The sequence below is a fragment of the Notolepis coatsorum genome, assembly GCF_963971535.1.
Source record: "Notolepis coatsorum genome assembly, chromosome: 17".
NCBI lineage: Eukaryota > Metazoa > Chordata > Actinopteri > Aulopiformes > Paralepididae > Notolepis > Notolepis coatsorum.
The window spans coordinates 21,663,538-21,683,153 of NC_140181.1; the positions used below are offsets into that span (position 1 = coordinate 21,663,538).

At 46.3% G+C, this 19,616-nt stretch overlaps 1 protein-coding gene across 1 annotated transcript in view; it reads right to left on the reverse strand.

Moving 5' to 3' along the window:
- Positions 1-2,718: 2,718 nt before the first annotated feature.
- The window catches only part of LOC311243968 (uncharacterized protein), a gene marked incomplete at its 3' end in the record, with an annotated part of 28,537 nt that continues 11,639 nt past the window's right edge, over positions 2,719-19,616 (reverse strand). Inside the window, exons 5-6 of the mRNA XM_084333376.1 lie at positions 2,776-3,140; positions 2,719-2,734 (exon numbers count right to left, since the gene is read on the reverse strand). Of these exons, the coding sequence (XP_084189502.1) occupies positions 2,719-2,734; positions 2,776-3,140 (381 nt within the window). The remainder of the gene's footprint in view (positions 2,735-2,775; positions 3,141-19,616) is intronic.

Here is a 19,616-nt window from a genome sequence, read left to right on the forward strand (position 1 = left end):
TCAAGGAAAATATAAAGATTCCATTATAAAAGACGTTTACTGGAATATTCTAGAATACACAAACTGTCATTTTTCGGCCTATTTATGAATAGTTTTCAAATAAACGCTAGATTATCGATAGTATATGTGTACGTATGCACGCTAGATACGAAAGCTTAAAAATCTATTCTCTGATTTCCTCATCAGCGATCGCGCACCAGAGACGCATAGGGCAAACGCCGAGATCTCAGCAAATACAACTGATTATCCCAAGACTGGTAAAATAGATTCCTTACCTCAGATCAGATGTTCTCCAAAAAGATCATTCAAATTCCTGATCGCACTTATTGATTGAGTATTGGCTACTGTGAATATATATTCCAGGCTGATTCCCGTCCCGCGATGACTTCCATGTTGAGCAGACAGCTTGCCAGCTCAAGGAGCCAGCTGGCTCCGCCTCTACATATCGACTGATCTGATAAGCGACTGACCTGCAGTTACACAGGGATAGACGATAGGGGGCGGTTTTTTCCACATCTGAGCTCCTACAGGGGCTGCTGTACCAACGGGAGACTCGGTTGATGAAATATGAATTCAGATCGCTAATAAAAAAATAAAACGCTAATAAACGTTGTGGGCATTCAGGCATTGGGCTGATAAAACGAGTTATGACGTCATGGGCACTGAAAGTGTTAAGAGAGACGGGTGAAATAGGAATGGAAGCGTTGTTAGCTAACTTAGTTATCAACCAACGTTAGTTTAAAAGGTTTTTTAACCGCGACGGGCATATAGTAATGGCGAGGATATAAAGCATGTTAAAGACGCATTTATTGGACGCGTTGCTCGCAACGCGAGCGTCGTTAGCTAGCATAACTTAGTTATCAGCTAACGTTAGTTTAACGGAGTTTACATAGAAACAGCGCGACTCCCAAGAGGAGTTATCACAGGCTGTAGAACGCAGGACTGAAGAGCTGCCAAGCTGTAAAGTGTGGGTAGTGCTCAGCCCCTCCCTGCAGCTGGAGCGTTATGTGACTCTCGAGTCCTGGCTCTAGGCAGGATCACGAGAGAAGTTAAAGGGGAACTATTTTACTATTCCTAGCACTATTTGGGCAACTTTACACAATTCCTGTGAGTCTATTGAAGACATCTGTACATTTTTTTTCGAAAAAATGCATTGGTTTATATTTCTAATCAAGTACTCAAAACCATCATTTTTCAGCCTCCGGATTTCAGGCTGTTATGGCCTGGCTCCGCCCATAAGCACTTTGAGTGACAGTCAGTCCACAGTCTGCGAGAGAGAGAGAGCGAGAGAGAGGCCAGCCGAGCGAGAGCGAGTGGGGAATGTCCCCACAACGCGCATGTGGTTTAGCAGCTTTCATGTGAGAGAAACAGGAGAGGATATCAGGGAATTTCAGACTTTTGCGACTCCCATGGGAGAGATAAAGAGAGATGTGTTTAGAGCAGACCTGTCTTAATAATATAATAATAAGTGCAGCCTGAATAGAACTCTGCCTGAGCAATCCTCTTATCTCTCTCTCTCTCTCTCTTCCCCGATATCCTCTCCCGTTTCTCTCACATGAAAGCTGCTAAACCACACGCGCGTTGTGGGGACATTCCCCACTCGCTCTCGCTCGGCTGGCAGCTAGAGGGGGGCGGGCGTTATTATGCAAATGAGCACCATCTGACGTCCCGAATACGCACATTTTCAGATGACTCACTTGAGGGAGGGACATTATTGTGAGAGGAGAATTGGAAGAATGCGCCAAATCTAGAATTAGAGACATAGATCCTATTACTATAAGTCCACATAGCTAGAAAATAACCCTAAACACTGGAAAAGGTCATTTATAAGATAGTACCCCTTTAATTATATTTTGAACGTGATTCACTGTGCATTAGTTACATTACACGTTGCACATGTTATGACTGTAGCCGCGTTTTGATTACGTCATCACAACAACGCGTTAGGTTAGGACATTCAGTTATATTTTTTCTGTGCTAAAACCCTTTCGGCCGAAAGGGCATTTTTTTAACCATTTTCGGCCGATATGTTTCGGTGGCCGAATATTCGGTGCATCCCTAATTATAAACAACCAACTAAATACAATTCTGTAATTTTATTTCATGTTATACAATACACATTTAAACAAGAAAATACTGCTCACCTTGCACTTGAAGGGCTTATTATCACTGCTATGGGACAACATGTGTCTTTTCAAGTGATTGCCATTTGAAAACTGCTTGTGGCAGGTTTTACACTGCAAGATAAACTTCTTGTGCTCTTTGAAGTGAAGTTGTCGTTCCTTTATGCTGCTAAACCTTTGGGGACATTCTGAACACAAGTAGGGGTCTTTCTCGGGATGGCTTTGTTCCTGGTGGTTTTGTTTGTCCTCCCATGTTGCCAACTGCTTAAAGCAATACCTGCAGGTGTTAGTTCTAACTTTACAGTCCATTTTGTGGATTTTGAGACTGATCTCGCACACACAGCGAACCCCGCATTCAGAACATATCATCATGAATGGACCTTTACCCACTTCATGGCACTTGTGGTTAGGGTTGGTGTAAGTGACACCGCAGTCTGGGCACAGCCGTGGGGTGCGGCGCGTAGATCTCTTGTTGGTGCTCTTGGGTCTTGGTTTGCGACTTTGTTTTATTTTACTCTTCTTCTCAGAGTCCGACTCAGAGTCAGAGTCTTCTTCCTCGTCGTCGTCGTCCTCCTCCCAGTCTTCATCATGCTCATCATCCTCCTCCTCCCCTTCCTCCTCCTCCTCTTCCTCCTCCTCCACTTCCTCCTGCTTCAGCTCTTCGTCCTTGTCGTCCTCAGTTTGCCAATCGTCCCACTCGGGCCAACTGATAGCCAGCAACGGTTTGTTTTCCGCATTCTCAATTTCTCCATTTTCTTTCTCCCCCTGTTCCTGCTGTCCATCCTCTACATTGCCGTCACTCACTCCTTCCATCTCCTCCTCCTCCTCCAAGCCACCAAACACATTCTCTTCCGCACTCTTCTCCCCGTCAGAATCTATAGCTACTTCCAGTTCTACAAACGGCTTTTCTGTCTTCGTGTCATCTGCTTTGCCTCGTCGTTTGTTTATGCCCGTCCCCTCTGGCGTCTCCATGTGTCCTTTTCCTTGGTCAGGAGGATTAACCAGCTCATCAGATACCTAGGGCACAGGACAAATCACTTTCACTTCACAATCATTTTCTTAATTATTGATCCGTTGATTATTTTAATTATCAATTAATAGATTAATCAAATGACTCTTACAAAAAGTTTGCACCTTTTGCAATGAGACATTTGAAAGTTAATTGTAGTTTATATCTCATATTAGTTAGAAACCAGCAAGCCAAGAATCAAAATCTTATCTTAATTATGTGATGCTAATAGCTAGGGATGGGAATTGATAAGATTTGATCGATACGATTCCATTATCGATTCTGCTTATCGATCAGATTCCTTATCGATTCCTGCTATATTTGTAATTTCAATGGGAAATGCAACAGAACTAAGCCCCCATGTCAGAAAAATACAAAAACTGTAAAAAGAAAATTAACTATACACTTAAATAAAAGAATGTATTTGATATTCTCTTAAACTAATTTTATCTATTGAACTGTAGTTGCATTCAACATGTTATTGCAAAAATGCGTTATCAATAACCTATACCTGTATAAATAAAGGTTACAAGTAAAAACATAACTGACACAACATAACTAAGTAACGTAAATCAAACTCCTCTGATGTCATCTCATCTGGCGCACACACACACAGAAAGGGCTCCTTGTGCTAATTGAACCAGTAGAAAGAGCCCCGCTGGCCCCCACCCTTCCTAGCTCAGCTGTGTTCTGTCTATGTCTGAATGCGTTAGCGGTAGGGATGTCCGATATTATCGGCCTTCCGATATTATCGGTCTACCGATATTATCGGCCGATATTGGCATTAAAACGTGATGTCGGAAAATATCGATATCGGTTTTCAATTATTATTATAATTTTTTTTACATTTCTATAACCTTTATTTACCCAGGCAAGCAAGTAAGAACACATTCTTATTGTCAAAAGTATGCATAATGTTGTGTTAATTCCACAACAAGAGATATGTAATGTTAATTACCTGAAATTGTTCCGTTTTTTGGGGGGGGAAACCCTGCATATATCGGTATCGGTTGATAATGGTTGATATCGGTATCGGAAATTAAGAGTTGGACAATATCGGTATATCGGTAAAAAAGCCAATATCGAGCATCCCTAGTTAGCGGCTAACGTTAGTTTACCACGTAAATTAATTACTAGGATGCAAAGAATTGGAATTTTCACTGCACATAGAAACAGCGGGAGCATTTCGGGAGCATATGCGAATATTTATACAGTGAAAGCATTCGTTTTTCACTTAGGTTTTCCTAGTCAAGGAATCAAATAGTCTGCTATGGCTGCATGCGTGGCTATAACATTGTTTTAAAATGCGCAACTGTCGGAAAAACATTGCATCGATAAGAGGAATCGATAGTCACGGAGGCATGCGATTCCAGGAATCGGACAATTAGGAACCGGCTCCCAACGCGATTCCCATCCCTACTACCGTAAATCCTCTAATATTGGACGGGTCTTGTATTTACCTCAGCTGCAAAGAGCACCAGGCCTTTATTAGAGAGGCTTATATAAGAGGCAGGCCTTAATTTCACAAACTGGCCAATTGTAATTGTGAAACTGTGGTGGATTAACGTAATTCACACACTGAAGTTGGAACTGTCTATAGGTTGCGGGGTCCGGGGACAATTTAGCGTGTGGTACCTTCTCGACTCTACCCGAGTCGAATCGAGTTGATAACATTCAGTAGCTTTAGCTAACGCTATCATAGCCATCATGATATGTAATGTCAACTGGACAACGCCAGCCCGCCTGCCAACGCCCTATAGATAGCGATTAGCGAACGTTAACTAACGTTTGCAAAACAAAGTCAACGTCAGCCAGCCGACACCACAGATCTAGCTATGACAACGTTAGCTAACGCTAACGCCAACAAAGTGAGAGTAGGGAACGGTAGAGAGAGGCAGCACTTAATTTGCATTGGCAAGAGTTTCTCATTCTATATCACGGCACGAATTTTTTATTTTTTTTTGCGACCTTGTATAGGAAGCCGGCCTGTATTTGTCTGCATGTATCAAACCCCCGTCCATTATAAGAGGCTCGTCCTCTATTTAAATACCCTCCACTATTAGAGGATTTACGGTAATAGCATGCATGCCTTGGAGATGCTCCATTGATAAGGACCATACAGTATAAAAGCTGACACTATTGTCTTAGAGGGAAAGCGGGAAATGTAATTTAAAACAGCTGTGTGTTCGCACTACTCTTAAAAGCATGTGTATTTCTGTTTGTGGGGTGACTTTCTGGAATAGATTAGATGACAAAATGAAAAATAACATAGGTAAAAATTAAATACAGTTGAGCGAGTGATTCTTGAAAGGTACAGTAAAGAGGTTATAAGTCATTAACACATTGGGTGCCAAGGACGAAAAAAGTTGTGTTATCTCGCCAGTGGTTGAGCACCAATCACGAGAAAAGTCGGGTTTTGGACGTCGGGTTTTTATTCGCTATATCCATTCATAATTCATCCATCCAGCCTGATGTTATCATTGGGAATGTCTCTGAGATCGCAAACGGCCAATACCGCCGCCTAATGCCTTGCGGTCGGTATTGCACATCATTGTAATCCCTCTGGCTTGGGCTGTGCATCGATCTAAGAAGTCTGGTCCGGGTTTTCCTTCTTGGGCATGAGTAACGTTATAACACACGGATTGGGGACACTGGAGAACCGTGGATTCATGCGTTTGTGGATAAATGTTGGACACATGACGCGATCAATATTTGGAAATGGCGATCAGATAATTGGATTCTTCTTTTTGCAGTACATCATAGACGAGGTAAGGACTCTATGTTACCAATCTTGTGTTGATCCGATGATTTTTTCGCAGTAATCACAGCGTGTGCGTGTGTGTGCCGTTGGCTGCGATCAAAGCACGGAGGGGCGGCTTTTCCTCCCCCACTTTCGTGCATGCATGATGAAACATAATACCGATAATCTAGCGTTTATTTCAGAATGATTCATAAATCAGGCGAGAAATGGCACGATTTCTAAGGAAATGCATTGAAGCGCTGTTTGCTGGAGTTTCTTGGGATTATACAGGATCACTCTAAAACTATACTCATATTCACCATGGTATAAAACGGAAATGTATGTAAAATTATGTTTTTTGCATGTTGACCGGAAGAAACTCACTGACAATTAGGGCTGACCTTCGAAGCTTTTTTTGGCAATCGAAGCTTCGGGGCCGAGCTTCGATTTTAATTCGAAGCTTCAAAAAAAATGTATATATATATATATATATATATGAATTATAATATATATATTTTTTTTTTATTATTATTTTTTTTATCTTATGTTGTGGGACTTGTACAGCACTTTGGTAAACTTTGTTGTTTTTAAATGTGCTCTATAAATAAAGTGGATTGGATTAATTAATTAAGTAGCCCCTTTCGTGACTGTGACGCAGCCAACAAGGTTTCACTCGGCTGCGCTGCCTGGGTGCAGTGGGGCTGCTCTCACAGCCAACGACATGACATTACATAATTATGTTGCAACCTTCGTCTATCAAGCAAACAATTATATTATATTTAATTTATAATTATATCAGACAATGCACCTACAAAAGCAGATGATTACAATTAAATTAGCCAACTTGGTAACACATTAGTCATAGCAGCAAAGGCATAGCCTTATTAATGTTTTGTGTGGCGTCGCCGTCGTGTACAACGATACTTACGTTTTTTAGGTGATTTGACAAAGTTGTTGTAGAGTTGTGATATGCCATTTTCTTCTGGCATATCTGGCACTCGGCTTTTTGGGCATTGTCTTTGCATATATTAAAGTGTAACCACACGTCTGAAATCTTGTTCGTCGACATGTCTGCTGCACATATCCTTGTTGTTTTCAACACAGATAATCTCCACGTGCTTGTTGTAGAGAGGTGGAGTCGAGGCGCCGCTTACTTTCGTTTCATTGGAATGGAGGCGCAAGATTTGAGAGGGGAAAAAATAAAAAATAAAAATGTTTTTAAACTTTGATTATTTTTTTATGTTCGAAGCTTGTGCCATCGAACAAAGCTTAGAAGTATTTAAGACAGCCCTACTAACAATCGACGTGTTTATTAGATCCATAGCTATAATATTTAATATAGTTTTGAGCCCTGCAAACACGCCATGTATCCCTATTCTTTAAAGCAGTGGCGTTCTTACCACATGGTAAACAGCGACCTCTAGGCGCTGATTGAGTTAATGGAGATGTTGAAATTATTGACTCATCTTGTTTTCGTTTGTTAGTATTTTTTCTGATCTAGTCAGCATATACCTTTTGCTTTATAAAGATACTGGATGGACAGTAGCCTATTTATTGTAAAAAACATAATTTATTGGGGGAGCTCCAGTAGCTCACCGCATATCTCGCCGCTATTTCTGCGTCGGGGAAAACCGTGCTGCGTCACGGATCTGGTGGACTCAGAGTTCGATTCCCGGACCCGCCGTCAATTTGCCAGAATGTCTTCCCCTGCTCTACATCCCGTTTCATCCTGTATCTGTCGGTCATGCTTGACCAGAAAAGCGATAAACGCTAAAAAAGTAAAAAAAAAAAAAAAAAAAAAAAAAAAAAACATAATTTATTAACAGTAATGTTTGTATATTAACTTGATCGATTGACTGATCAAGTGATTTTGTTTGGAGATGATTTTGTTGGAAGACAACTGAACACTGTTTGAAGGTGTACTTGGTTATGTAGGACTAATGATGAAGTGATTGATATATTTAAAGATGGGACATTTTTTAAGGGATTGCAATAAGGGGTAGGACTTGATAAGCATATTGCTTCTTCCTGTGCCTTTTCGGACAAGAGACTGTTTTGTTCTGTTGGGGAAAATGTGTATATGAGGTGAACTAGTTTAATATGGGTCAACTAAGCAGTACTGAAAGACGGTCTGGCTGATGTTCTTAAAACAACTTGGAGATAGGCAGATGGACATTTCATATCGTGTGCTCTAATCTTGTGTACATCATATCTTGTTCTTTTCTCTCTTTCATACATACACATATACACACACACATTTAATCTTTTCTCTCTTTAATCTTTTCTCCCTTTTACACACATACATATACACACACACATTTAATCTTTTCTCTCTTTAATCTTTTCTCTCTTTTACACACATACATATACACACACACATCTAATCTTTTCTCTCTTTAATCTTTTCTCTCTTTCATACATACACATATACACACACACATCTCACTAATCTTGCATCTCTCTTCGATGTTAAATCTATGTTCTTCTTAATGTCTTTATCTCTCTTCGATGTTCTTAATGTTTTTATCTCTCTTCGATGTTAAATCTATGTTCTTCTTAATGTTTTTATCTCTCTTCGATGTTAAATCTATGTTCTTCTTAATGTCTTTATCTCTCTTCGATGTTCTTAATGTTTTTATCTCTCTTCGATGTTAAATCTACGTGTCATCTTAATGTACGTCATGTCATATCTGATATGATATGACACGTCATCATATCTGTCATGTGGGGGCAGGACTGAGAGGGGATTTAGGGGACAAGCAGAGGGATTGAGAAGTTAGAGTGTTTTTCTTCAACTGTGGTGACCGTCTGATGATCCATAGCTTCTGCTGTTAAAACTTTCTTTCATTAAACAAATTGCCTGTTGAAATTGGAAATATCGTCTCCTGCTGTGTTAAACAACCATCAGCCACAACATTTGGTGACCCTTGACCTGTAGACGCCCAGCCGGGCCTTTCATACGGCCAGTTCCTGGAATCTCCCGTAGACATTCTGGCGGTTGTCGACAAAAAAAAGGTGAGCGTTGTGCTTGTTATTATAATATCCGTCAGAGATTCTGCGGGAGGAAAAAGTGCGCTGGCTGTGTGACTGGTTTTGGATGGACGGCTATAAAACGAACACGAGTGGTGAGGTGTTGACACTAGGGCGAATCCTCTTTTAACAGGCTATAAGTGCGCCACTAATCAATTTTAATTGCATGTTTTCGACCTATCTGGTTAAACTTTTCTCTGGTCAAATTTTTCTCTGACCCTTTACAAAACACTCTCCCTATTCCCCACTTCCTTGTTATAACTGTGGTAGGCTGGTCATGGTTGACACCGACACATGTACACACATAACTCTCTCAGAGATAGTGGTGGGTAGCTACAGAGAGGCCAGCTGTGATAATATGAGCAGAGAGTGAAAAACAATTTGGGCAGCGTTTGACGAGACTCTAGTTGTTTCCACTGTTGGGCCTAGACACACACACACACATTCCTGTGTCACAATACACACATACAATACACACACACGTCTGTGCAAAGACACAGACACACACAGACACACACAGACATACACACACACTCACCACACACACACACAGACACACACACACACACACACAAACACCGACACACACACACACACACACAGTCACACACACACACAGTCACACAGACACACACCGATACACACACACACACACATTCCTGTGTACACACATACAATACACACACACGTCTGTGCAAAGGCACACAGACACACACAGACACACACACACCCACCACACACAGACACAGACACACACACCGACACACACACACATTCCTGTGTACACATACAATACACACATACAATACACACACACGTCTGTGCAAAGGCACACAGACACACACAGACACACACACACTCACCACACACAGACACACACACACACACACACATTCCTGTGTACACACATACAATACACACACGTCTGTGCAAAGGCACACAGACACACACAGACACACACACACTCACCACACACAGACACACACAAACAGACACACACACACACACACACACACACACACACACATTCCTGTGTCCCGGTAGACAGCGGGTTGTGAGGCAGGCGGGTGGAGTTAAACCTGCTGATTACAGACATACACACACACTCACCACACACACACAGACACACACACCGACACACACACACATTCCTGTGTACACACATACAATACACACATACAATACACACACACGTCTGTGCAAAGCACACAGACACACACAGACACACACACTCACCACACACAGACACAGACACACACACCGACACACACACACACACACATTCCTGTGTACACACATACAATACACACATACAATACACACACGTCTGTGACACACAGACACACACAGACACACACACACTCACAGACACACACACACACACAGACACACACACACACACACACACACAGTCACACACACACACACAGACACACACACCGACACACACACATTCCTGTGTACACACATACAATACACACACACGTCTGTGCAAAGACACAGACACACACAGACACACACAGACACACAGACACACACAGACACACACACACACACACACACACAGTCAGACGGACACACACACACACACAGACACACACACACACACACCGACACACACACACACAGTCACAAACAGACGCACACACACACACAGACACACACCGACATACACACAGACACACACCGACATACACACACACACAGACACACACACACACCGACATACACACATACACAGTCACACACAGACACAAACAGACGCACACACACACACAGACACACACACCGCATTGTAGAACCAGGTTAACTGTGTCCTGGCTGTAGTAGTAGAACCAGGTTAACTGTGTCCTGGCTGTAGTAGTAGAACCAGGTTAACTGTGTCCTGGCTGTAGTAGTAGAACCAGGTTAACTGTGTCCTGGCTGTAGTAGCATTGTAGAACCAGGTTAACTGTGTCCTGGCTGTAGCATTGCTGTAGAGTAGTAGAACCAGGTTAACCGTGTCCTGGCTGTGGTACAACCACACACACACACACACAACACAATAAACACACACACACTAAACAACGATGCATACAGCAGAAGACATACTGTTAGATCGGAACCCGCTCCTAAAAAATATAATTCTCAAGGTAGGTGTCCGTTGGCAGAGGCGTACAAAGGCCGGGGACACAAAATGGCCTTCCGGAGGTACTTTTGATCTCGACGTATGCGAAGAGATGAATGTAATGATTCGTAACCACAAGCCAGGCGACAACAGCAAAAAGAGGTTGAAAAAGAGGACAGAAGAGTTGGGGGTAATGAAGCTCTACGCCCAGAAGGGGAGAGCATACAGGCAGGAAGCTTTAGCGCTAAATCAGAGAGAGACGGATATAGGGAAACCAACATCCCCACCTTATGTCACGCAATTGCCGGTGGGCACTGTGACAATAAGAGGAGAATATGAGGAGACGGAATTAGGGACCCCCGCTAGGTCAGAAACCTCCGCTAGATCAGAGACCTCCCTTAGGCGAGATACCCCCCCCAAACTGACCCCGCAGGATCTCTATCCGAAAGCCCTGGCGGCATATGGCGAGACAGTACGTCGGAAGTTGTATACTGCAGAGGAAGAGGAGGTAGAGAACCTGGGCAGGCAGAGGGAGGGAGTCGGGAGGAAGATAGAGGAAGAGCCCCGTCAGAGTGTGGCACAGCAGACATCAGAGAAACACGGAGCGTGTGGCCACACTAAACTGTTGACTGAGGAGGAAGATGAGAATGACACGAAACCAGGACAGGAGAAAGGAAACATTACAGGAACCCTGACTTTCGCCCCTACATTCGTGGGAAGTGTGACAAGCACAGGCCAGTTTCCCCTGCTAATAAAGGGGAACGATATCTTTCACATGCCATGGTCACCTCTAGACATCGATGGTTTAATAGTAAGACTACCGGACCTTTCAGAAGGAGCCTCCAGGTGGATCACGCAGTTTGAGGAAAATACGTCATCTTTTCTGCTAGCAGTGGGTGACGTCAAATCCCTGTTGACGCGTTTGCTAGGAGTTGGTGCCTGCCGGGACATCATGGGTGATACATCGATGCGAGTGGCATGCGACACGCAGGCCCATGATGGAGACATATTCAACGCGCATAGAGCGGCGTTGTGGTACAAACTCAGGAATCAATATCAATCACGTATTAATCCGGCAAAACAGGCAGGCAACCCCATAATGGAGACGGAAGGGCCTGGCGCCTATGTGAACAAAGTACTGAAGGAGTGGAGAGGTGAGCTAGGACACAACCCAGAAATTGACCAGTTGCAGAGAGCGATGTTTAGAGAAAGTGTGATGAGAGGGCTTCCAGAGGTGGTTAAGAATAGACTGGAAGACGTGGTGGGGTTAATGGACATGACTTATCCTTTGTTCTGTGCACATGTAACACATAGTGTGGAGAAGCAAAGGGCTCAGGAGCAGAAAGTCAGGGATCAGGATAGAAATGACGCAAGGAAGTTAACTCAGCAACAACTGCAGCCCCAAAGGAGGCTGCAGGCAGTAATGGTGTCATCTGCTACCTCTCCACCCATGCAGGACCAGGGACCCCCGCCGGCACCTCAGGTAGTGAGAAGCTATGGCTATAGTTCACAGAACCAGGCGTCCAGGCGGCAGGCAGGGAATGGGCAATCAGGCCCACGGTTTACACAGGGACCGGGGAACGAACAACAGTTTCCCCGTTTCCACTGTTGGAACTGCGGCATGCAGGGACACAGGGAAATGAGATGTAGGCAACCATACCGTCCCGGCTCGGAGTATGGAAGACCCGTGCGCCAGGGGGAGTCACAAGGGCCCCACAACCAGGGGGAGACAGGAGGGCCCCGAAACCAGGGGGGTAATCACTAGGGGTGCCCAGAGAATGCGACGGGGGGAAATCAAATGATTGTGGTTTCCAAGGGAGCTGAGCAAGAACCTATTCTGCAGGTCCTAGTGGAGGGCAAATTAACAGAGATGATGGCAGACACTGGAGCAGGTTTTTCCTGCATAAAGCAAAAATACGCCGCTCACTTACCCCAGTCTGGACAGTATGTTCGGACGGTCGGATTCTCGGGAAAAACACAATTAATACCCACATCAGATCCAATCTCTATGACGTATAACAACAAGACCATAACAATACCTGTATTAATTTCGGACAGCACCCCGCGCAATCTCTTGGGACGAGATGCAATGTGTAAACTAGGCTGTAAAATCCTATGTACGCCTGAGGGGATTCAAATTGAACAAGACGTGTACCAAATGATGCTACAAGGGACGGGGGAGAAAGAGGCCACTGTGTTCTGGCTGGCCAACATAGATGCAGAGCTGCAAAGGGTCTGTGACCCCTGGGAGCCATTTCTGAAAACCCAACTGCCTCAGTCTAGACAAACAAACATGGAGGCACATTGCACACTACAGTATTTGACGAATAGTGACCTAGTTAGGAACAAGGCATGGTTGCAGGGACAGCCCGAGCAGGTGCAGATTAACTCATCTACGATAATTGTAGGGAGACAGGGCGCGGCGTTGAGGGTTAACACGAGTAAGTATCTACGGGAACAACATAGACTAAGAGACGCCGCCCCACACATCACTCTGAGAATAAATCCTGGTTACGAATCCGAACATCTAGGTTCAATGATACAGGAATCCGAGACTCAAAGGTGGGTCTCCACGGAATCTCCGCTAATTTGGAACAGCGCAGATGGGAGTTTCATAAAAATAATGATTTCCTTTTCAGTTTTGGCAAAACCGCAAGTAATCAGATTACCAGGAGACCCTTGCGTTATTCCAGAGGCGGATGCTTTGCTGGAACAGGACATGTTGGCGCGCACCCCAGAACGGTTGTGGTCAAAACACGACACAGATGTGGGTCTAATATTGTCGGCACAGCCAGTGAAGGTCAGGTTAAAGAGGGGTTGTAGACCACCCTTTATCAGACAGTATACAATGAAGCCAGAGTCGGAGGAAGCTATATCACATCAGATTGAGGGACTGTTAAAGGGGGGAGTGCTCGTCCCTTTCAAATCCAGATGTAATACACCTATCCACCCAGTGCTAAAGGCGGACAGGGCTAGGTACAGACTGGTACACGATTTGAGGGCGGTGAACGACGTGGTGTCTGGACCAGAGGCGGAAGTCGCTAATCCACACACCCTCCTGACAAACATCCCGAGTAGCTCGCAGTACAATACGGTCATTGATCTCACGCAGGCATTCTTCAGTGTTCCATTGGAAAAAGAGTCTCAGTATCTGTTTGCTTTTACCCACAGGGGGAAACAATACTCTTACACCCGGTTGCCACAAGGGTTCGCGCACTCGCCGCATTACTTCTCGAAGGCGCTCAAGGAAGACTTGCAAGGAGTGTGCGACACACTACTCAGCACGGTTTTACTGTATGCAGATGACATTCTAATCTGCTCGGATACACGTCAGCAGTGCCATGAGGACTCCATCAAAGTTTTGAGTGGATTGGCCGTGGGAGGCCACAAGGCATCCCGTTCAAAACTGCAGTACTGCCAGCCAAAAGTTGAGTACTTGTCTCGCGTCATTCAAAAGGGCATAAAAAACATCTCACCCACGCAACTCGAAGCTGTATCCAAGGCACCTAGGCCATTGACGGTCCGACAGATGATGACGTTTTTAGGGATGACTGGGTACAGCTCTGAGTGGGTGGAGGACTATACGATAGCGACAGCGCCGTTGAGGATGATGATAAAAGAGGCGGGTACAGACAAGCTTCGCGCTCCCTTGACATGGACCGAGGAGGGGGAGGACGCGTTCATAAACATTAAGCGTCTGTTGTTACAGGCCCCTGCCCTGGCGCTGCCGGATTATGAGAAGTGTTTCCACCTATTCGTCTCACATAGAGCGCAGCATGCGACAGCTGTCCTGACTCAAACACAGGGGGGGAGTGGGAAAAAACAACCGATAGCATATTACTCTAGAGCTCTTTCGCCGGTAGAGCAGGGTCTGCCACCTTGTTATCAGGCCCTGGCCGCAGCACATTTGATGTATGAGAAAGCAACGGCCGTGACAATGGGATATGACATTTGCATTTGGACACATCACAAATTGGCAAACTTGATTGAAAGAGGCAAATTTGTTCTGACCAGCCAACGGCAACAGGCTTACATGAGGCTCCTGCAGTACTCGGACGTTACGATAAAAACATGCCACGGCAGTAACCCGGCGGATCTGGTACCACTCCCGAGCGAGGGTCAACCGCATGAGTGCGAGGTGGAGGTACAGGCTTTCGTGAAACTCCGTCCTGATTTGGGAGTCGACCCGCTCGCGATAGCAGAACTCTCACTTTTTGTGGATGGGTCCTGCTATCGGGAGGGGGAAAATTTAAGGTCAGGATACGCCGTCGTACAGTGCAAACCTAACGGAGAAACACTAACAAGAAAGGCCGGACAATGCATGCAACCATGTTCGGCCCAGCTTGCAGAACTAATAGCACTAACAGAAGCATGCATAATAGCTAAAGATCGCACGGTTAACATCTTTACAGACTCTGCTTATGCGCATGGCGTATGCCACCTATTCGCGGCCATTTGGAAGGCAAGAGGCTTTAAGAAATCGGACGGCTCACCGATCCTTCACCACAAGCAGGTTGTGGCGCTTATTCAGGCTGTAAAGTTGCCCAAAAGCATTGCTATCGTAAAGTGCCAGGCACACAGAAAAGACCTGTCTTTTGTGACGACGGGAAACAACGCGGCGGACGAGGCCGCGAAGGCGGCGGCTGCGGTGCCGTCCACGGCTGTTCTGATGTTTGCGGCCGAACTGACGACTGAGGTAACTGAGGATAATTTGAGTGATCTTCAGGACTCAGCCACGCAGGCCGAGAAACAGTCGTGGACGGAGAGGGGGGCTGTAAGGGGGGCAGATGGTCTGTGGAGGAGTCATAACGGTTTGATAGTCGCCTCCATCGATCTTCTGTCCTTGGTGATACCTGAGGCTCATGGTGTTGATCACTGTGGAAGAGCAGAGACCCTGAAACGAATCACGAAAATGGGATTTTGGTCCCCAAAGCTTCAGGCAAAAATTGACGTTACACTAGCCAGGTGTTTAACATGCTTACAGGGCAATGTGCGCAAAGGAGTACCGACAGTGGCGGCTTACACACCCCTCCCTGAGGGACCATTCAGACATCTGATTATGGACTACACGGATATGATAACGCCAGTGCAGGGCAAACGATACCTCCTGGTAGTAGAGGACTGCTTTAGTCGCTGGATTGAGGCCATTCCATCTAAACACAAGAACGCGGACACAGTGATCAAGTTCCTGTGTCGCGAGGTCATTCCGAGATTTGGAATTCCCACGATATTACAAAGCGATAATGGCCGCGAGTTCATCGACAAGGTGGTTAAAGGGCTGATGCAGAAATTAGGTATAAGACAGCGCCTTTCCTGTGTCTATAGTCCCGGGTCGCAGGGAAAGGTGGAAAGGGCCAATCTGGTCATTAAAAACAAACTGTTGAAAATCTGTATGCAAACTAAGCTTAACTGGATTGATGCTTTGCCACTTGCTCTGATGGCTATTAGAAGCAGCGTAAACCGCCAAACACAGCTAACACCGCATGAAATGCTTACAGGCCGCAGCATGCCAGCACCGCCATTTAGACACCTGGCTAGGGGCCCGGCATTAGATATTTTTGAGCAAGATCTGAAAAAATATCTTCAGCAAGTGACTAAAATACATGAAGCTGTGTTTCGACAGGAGCAGAGAAAGGAGAAAAAGGGGGTGAAGGAGGCGGAGAAGGAAGCCACCAAACCGAGGCTGATCCCTGGGGACCTGGTCTTCGTAAAGGTCCACAAGAGAAAGTGGTCATCACCCCGGAGAGAGGGCCCGTACGAGGTGATCCGATCGACTGGAACGGCAGTCCAAGTCAAAGGATCAACGACCTGGTTCCACTTCAATCACTGCATAAAGGCCAGCGGCGATCTCTTGGGGGATACAATCGATCGCAGTTATGCAGAACCCGACATGGAGGGCCCGAGACGGCAACTGGAAGGTGCAGTGCCTGCTGATGCTCCCGCAGATGTTGGCAGCAGTGTGCGGACGGTCGGCCGGGCGCAACGACGTCATTGAGAACCGTCACGGTCGACCCGTCCTTGAGGATGACGGGTTTGAGTGGGTAGGAGTCCCACGGGGTCCCGCTCAGGCTCAAGTACCGGCAGGCTTTCATGACCAGGCTCAGAATCAGGCGCCCCCTCTGCCCTCCATCGAGGAAGGGGGGGAGAAGATAAGACTACAACCAAAAGGGGTGTTTCCCGGAGGACCGCAAGGGCATGTTTTTGATTTTGACCATTCCCCCGTTACAGGCGGGGATACTTACCATTATACTAACGAGGATCGGGTTGTGGGGGTAGATAGGAGGGTTGAGCCTGTCCCGAACCAAGCACAGGGGACAGGGGTGAGGGGAAAAAGGGAGGTCAAGGACGCTGAGTCGGAAGAGGTGGGGGGACAGGATATGTTCCAGAGGACAGCCGGAACGTTGAGGGACTCAGTGGGCTCACTCTGGGCCAGGTTGAGGGGTTTGCTTCCTTCCGGGGAACAAGATGGGGGCGACTATGACTATGACGAGGAAGACCCGGAGGCTGACCCGATGTATAGGGCGGCTTTAGGGAATGAGTGGTTTAAGTGGGTCCAGTACACGAGCGCGCAGAATCAGATAGAGGATTGTTATGTCTGCTCCAAGGCACGTCCGGATAGGCTGCTGGTGAAGGGCACGAAGTTCAGTTGGGCTCAGTGTGACAGGGACGCAGAGGCATGGGAGGGGCCCCATAATAGTCGCCCTTGGTGCGAGGCAGAGTGTTTGGGGTTTCTCGGCTCTAGTCGTTTTAAGGCGGCAGGAAACGTCACGGATTTCAAGGATGTCACTATGCGGGAACGTTGTAGGAAATTGGATGTACGTGTGCAGGGGGTAGCGACGGGGTTGCCAATACCCAGAGGTGTCAAACTATGGCTGACCAAGGATTTCGAGTGCTTGCAAAAGGAGGGGACCCGGGACGTAGGGGAGGTGGCAGAGGGGCGGTGCACTACTATTTGGAGCATCACGACTAACTGCACGAAAGAAGGAAAGTGTGGACACGGGGTCGTGTTAAAGGGAGTGGATACCAACCCACGGCCTGTAGCTTGCCCTTTTCATGTCCAGGATATAGCACTGGCGGACCAATACTGGCTCTGCGGCGGTAGGAGGTTGAGGAATACACTTCCTTTAGATTGGTCAGGTAGATGTGCCCGGGTTCAGGCGATCATGCCAATGGTGGTCCTACCATTATCAGTGACGGAAGGACCTTCTGAGTCTCCTATCTCTCGAACGAAGCGTAGCTACAAGGCAGACCCAAGGGTGTATCTGGACAGCATAGGACAGCCAAGGGGCATTCCAGCCGAGTTCATGGCTAAGAATGAGATTGCGGCAGGGTTTGAGTCTATTCTGCCATGGATATCGGTCAATAAGAACACCGGGTGGATCAACTATTTATTTTACAATCAGCAGCGGTATCTCAACTACACCGAGGAGGCGTTGGATGCAATGGGGGACCAGATGCACGCGACCAGTACGGTGGCGTGGCAGAATAGACAGGCTCTGAACTGGTTAATGGCGGAGAAGGGTGGAGTCTGTTCCATGTTTGGACAGTACTGCTGCACATTCATTCCGACGAATGTGGGGCCAGGGGGAAAGTTCTCCGAGGCCATGGCTAAGCTGAAGGATTTGAGGGAGGAGTTGAGGGGGAATTCTGGCCGGAATGAAGAATGGTGGGGGAGTGGGGTGTTGGAAAGATTGGGACAGTGGGGAAGCATAGTGATGCAGACGGGGATATCCATTGGGGTGGCAGGGTTGATATTGGTTCTCCTTTTCTGTTGTGGTATGCCTCTCTTGGGTAGGCTGGTAACTTCACACGTAACGAGCCGAATGCTGATGGTGGGACAGAAAGAGATTGAGCCACAAATCGGGCCATGCCCTCAGCTTTATGCTGCCTTAGAGGGAGACGAGGGGATAGAGGATTAGGGGTATGGTGAGGTAGGGACATTTTCTTTCTGTTTGGTTCAGTTTTGTTTGTTTTATTCCTTTAACTAGGCGTATGGTGAGGAAGGGACATTTTCTTTCTGTTTGGTTCAGTTTTGTTTGTTTTATTCCTTTTAGAGTGACGGGGGATGGTCTGAGTGATGGTTTATTTTTTATTATTTTTGTTTATTTTACTCATGGTCCTGGTCAAACCGGAATGGAAGAGGCATCGGTATGGAATGGTACGGAGTGTCGGTTCTGAGCCTGAGGAAGCATTGAGAAGAAGTGTTCTGGGGATCGGTTCTGGGGACTGAAGGGACAAAGGGGGGGGCTAACGCAGTGGGCAAGATGGGCACCTCCCGTCGAAGATGGGGGGACACGTGGTGAGGTCGGGACCAGCGCCTCCCGTCCAGGCATGGGGACATGCTTCTACGGGGACTGGAGGTGTGGCGTGGTGGTTGCTGTATTGGCAAAATGTGACTTTTGGCAATACGGTGAGGAGACTATGGCGTGGGCATGGAAGGGGGGCTGAGCGATGGACACTAGGATTCAATGTTATGGAAGAGACAATGTCATTTTTTTTGGGGGAGGGATGTTCTATGTTTAGTTCTGACGGTCAACTTCTCCTTTCCCTGATGAGAGTCGCGGTTTCCGGCCGGAACTGTGGCTCATTTGGTAAGCGGTGGAGGTT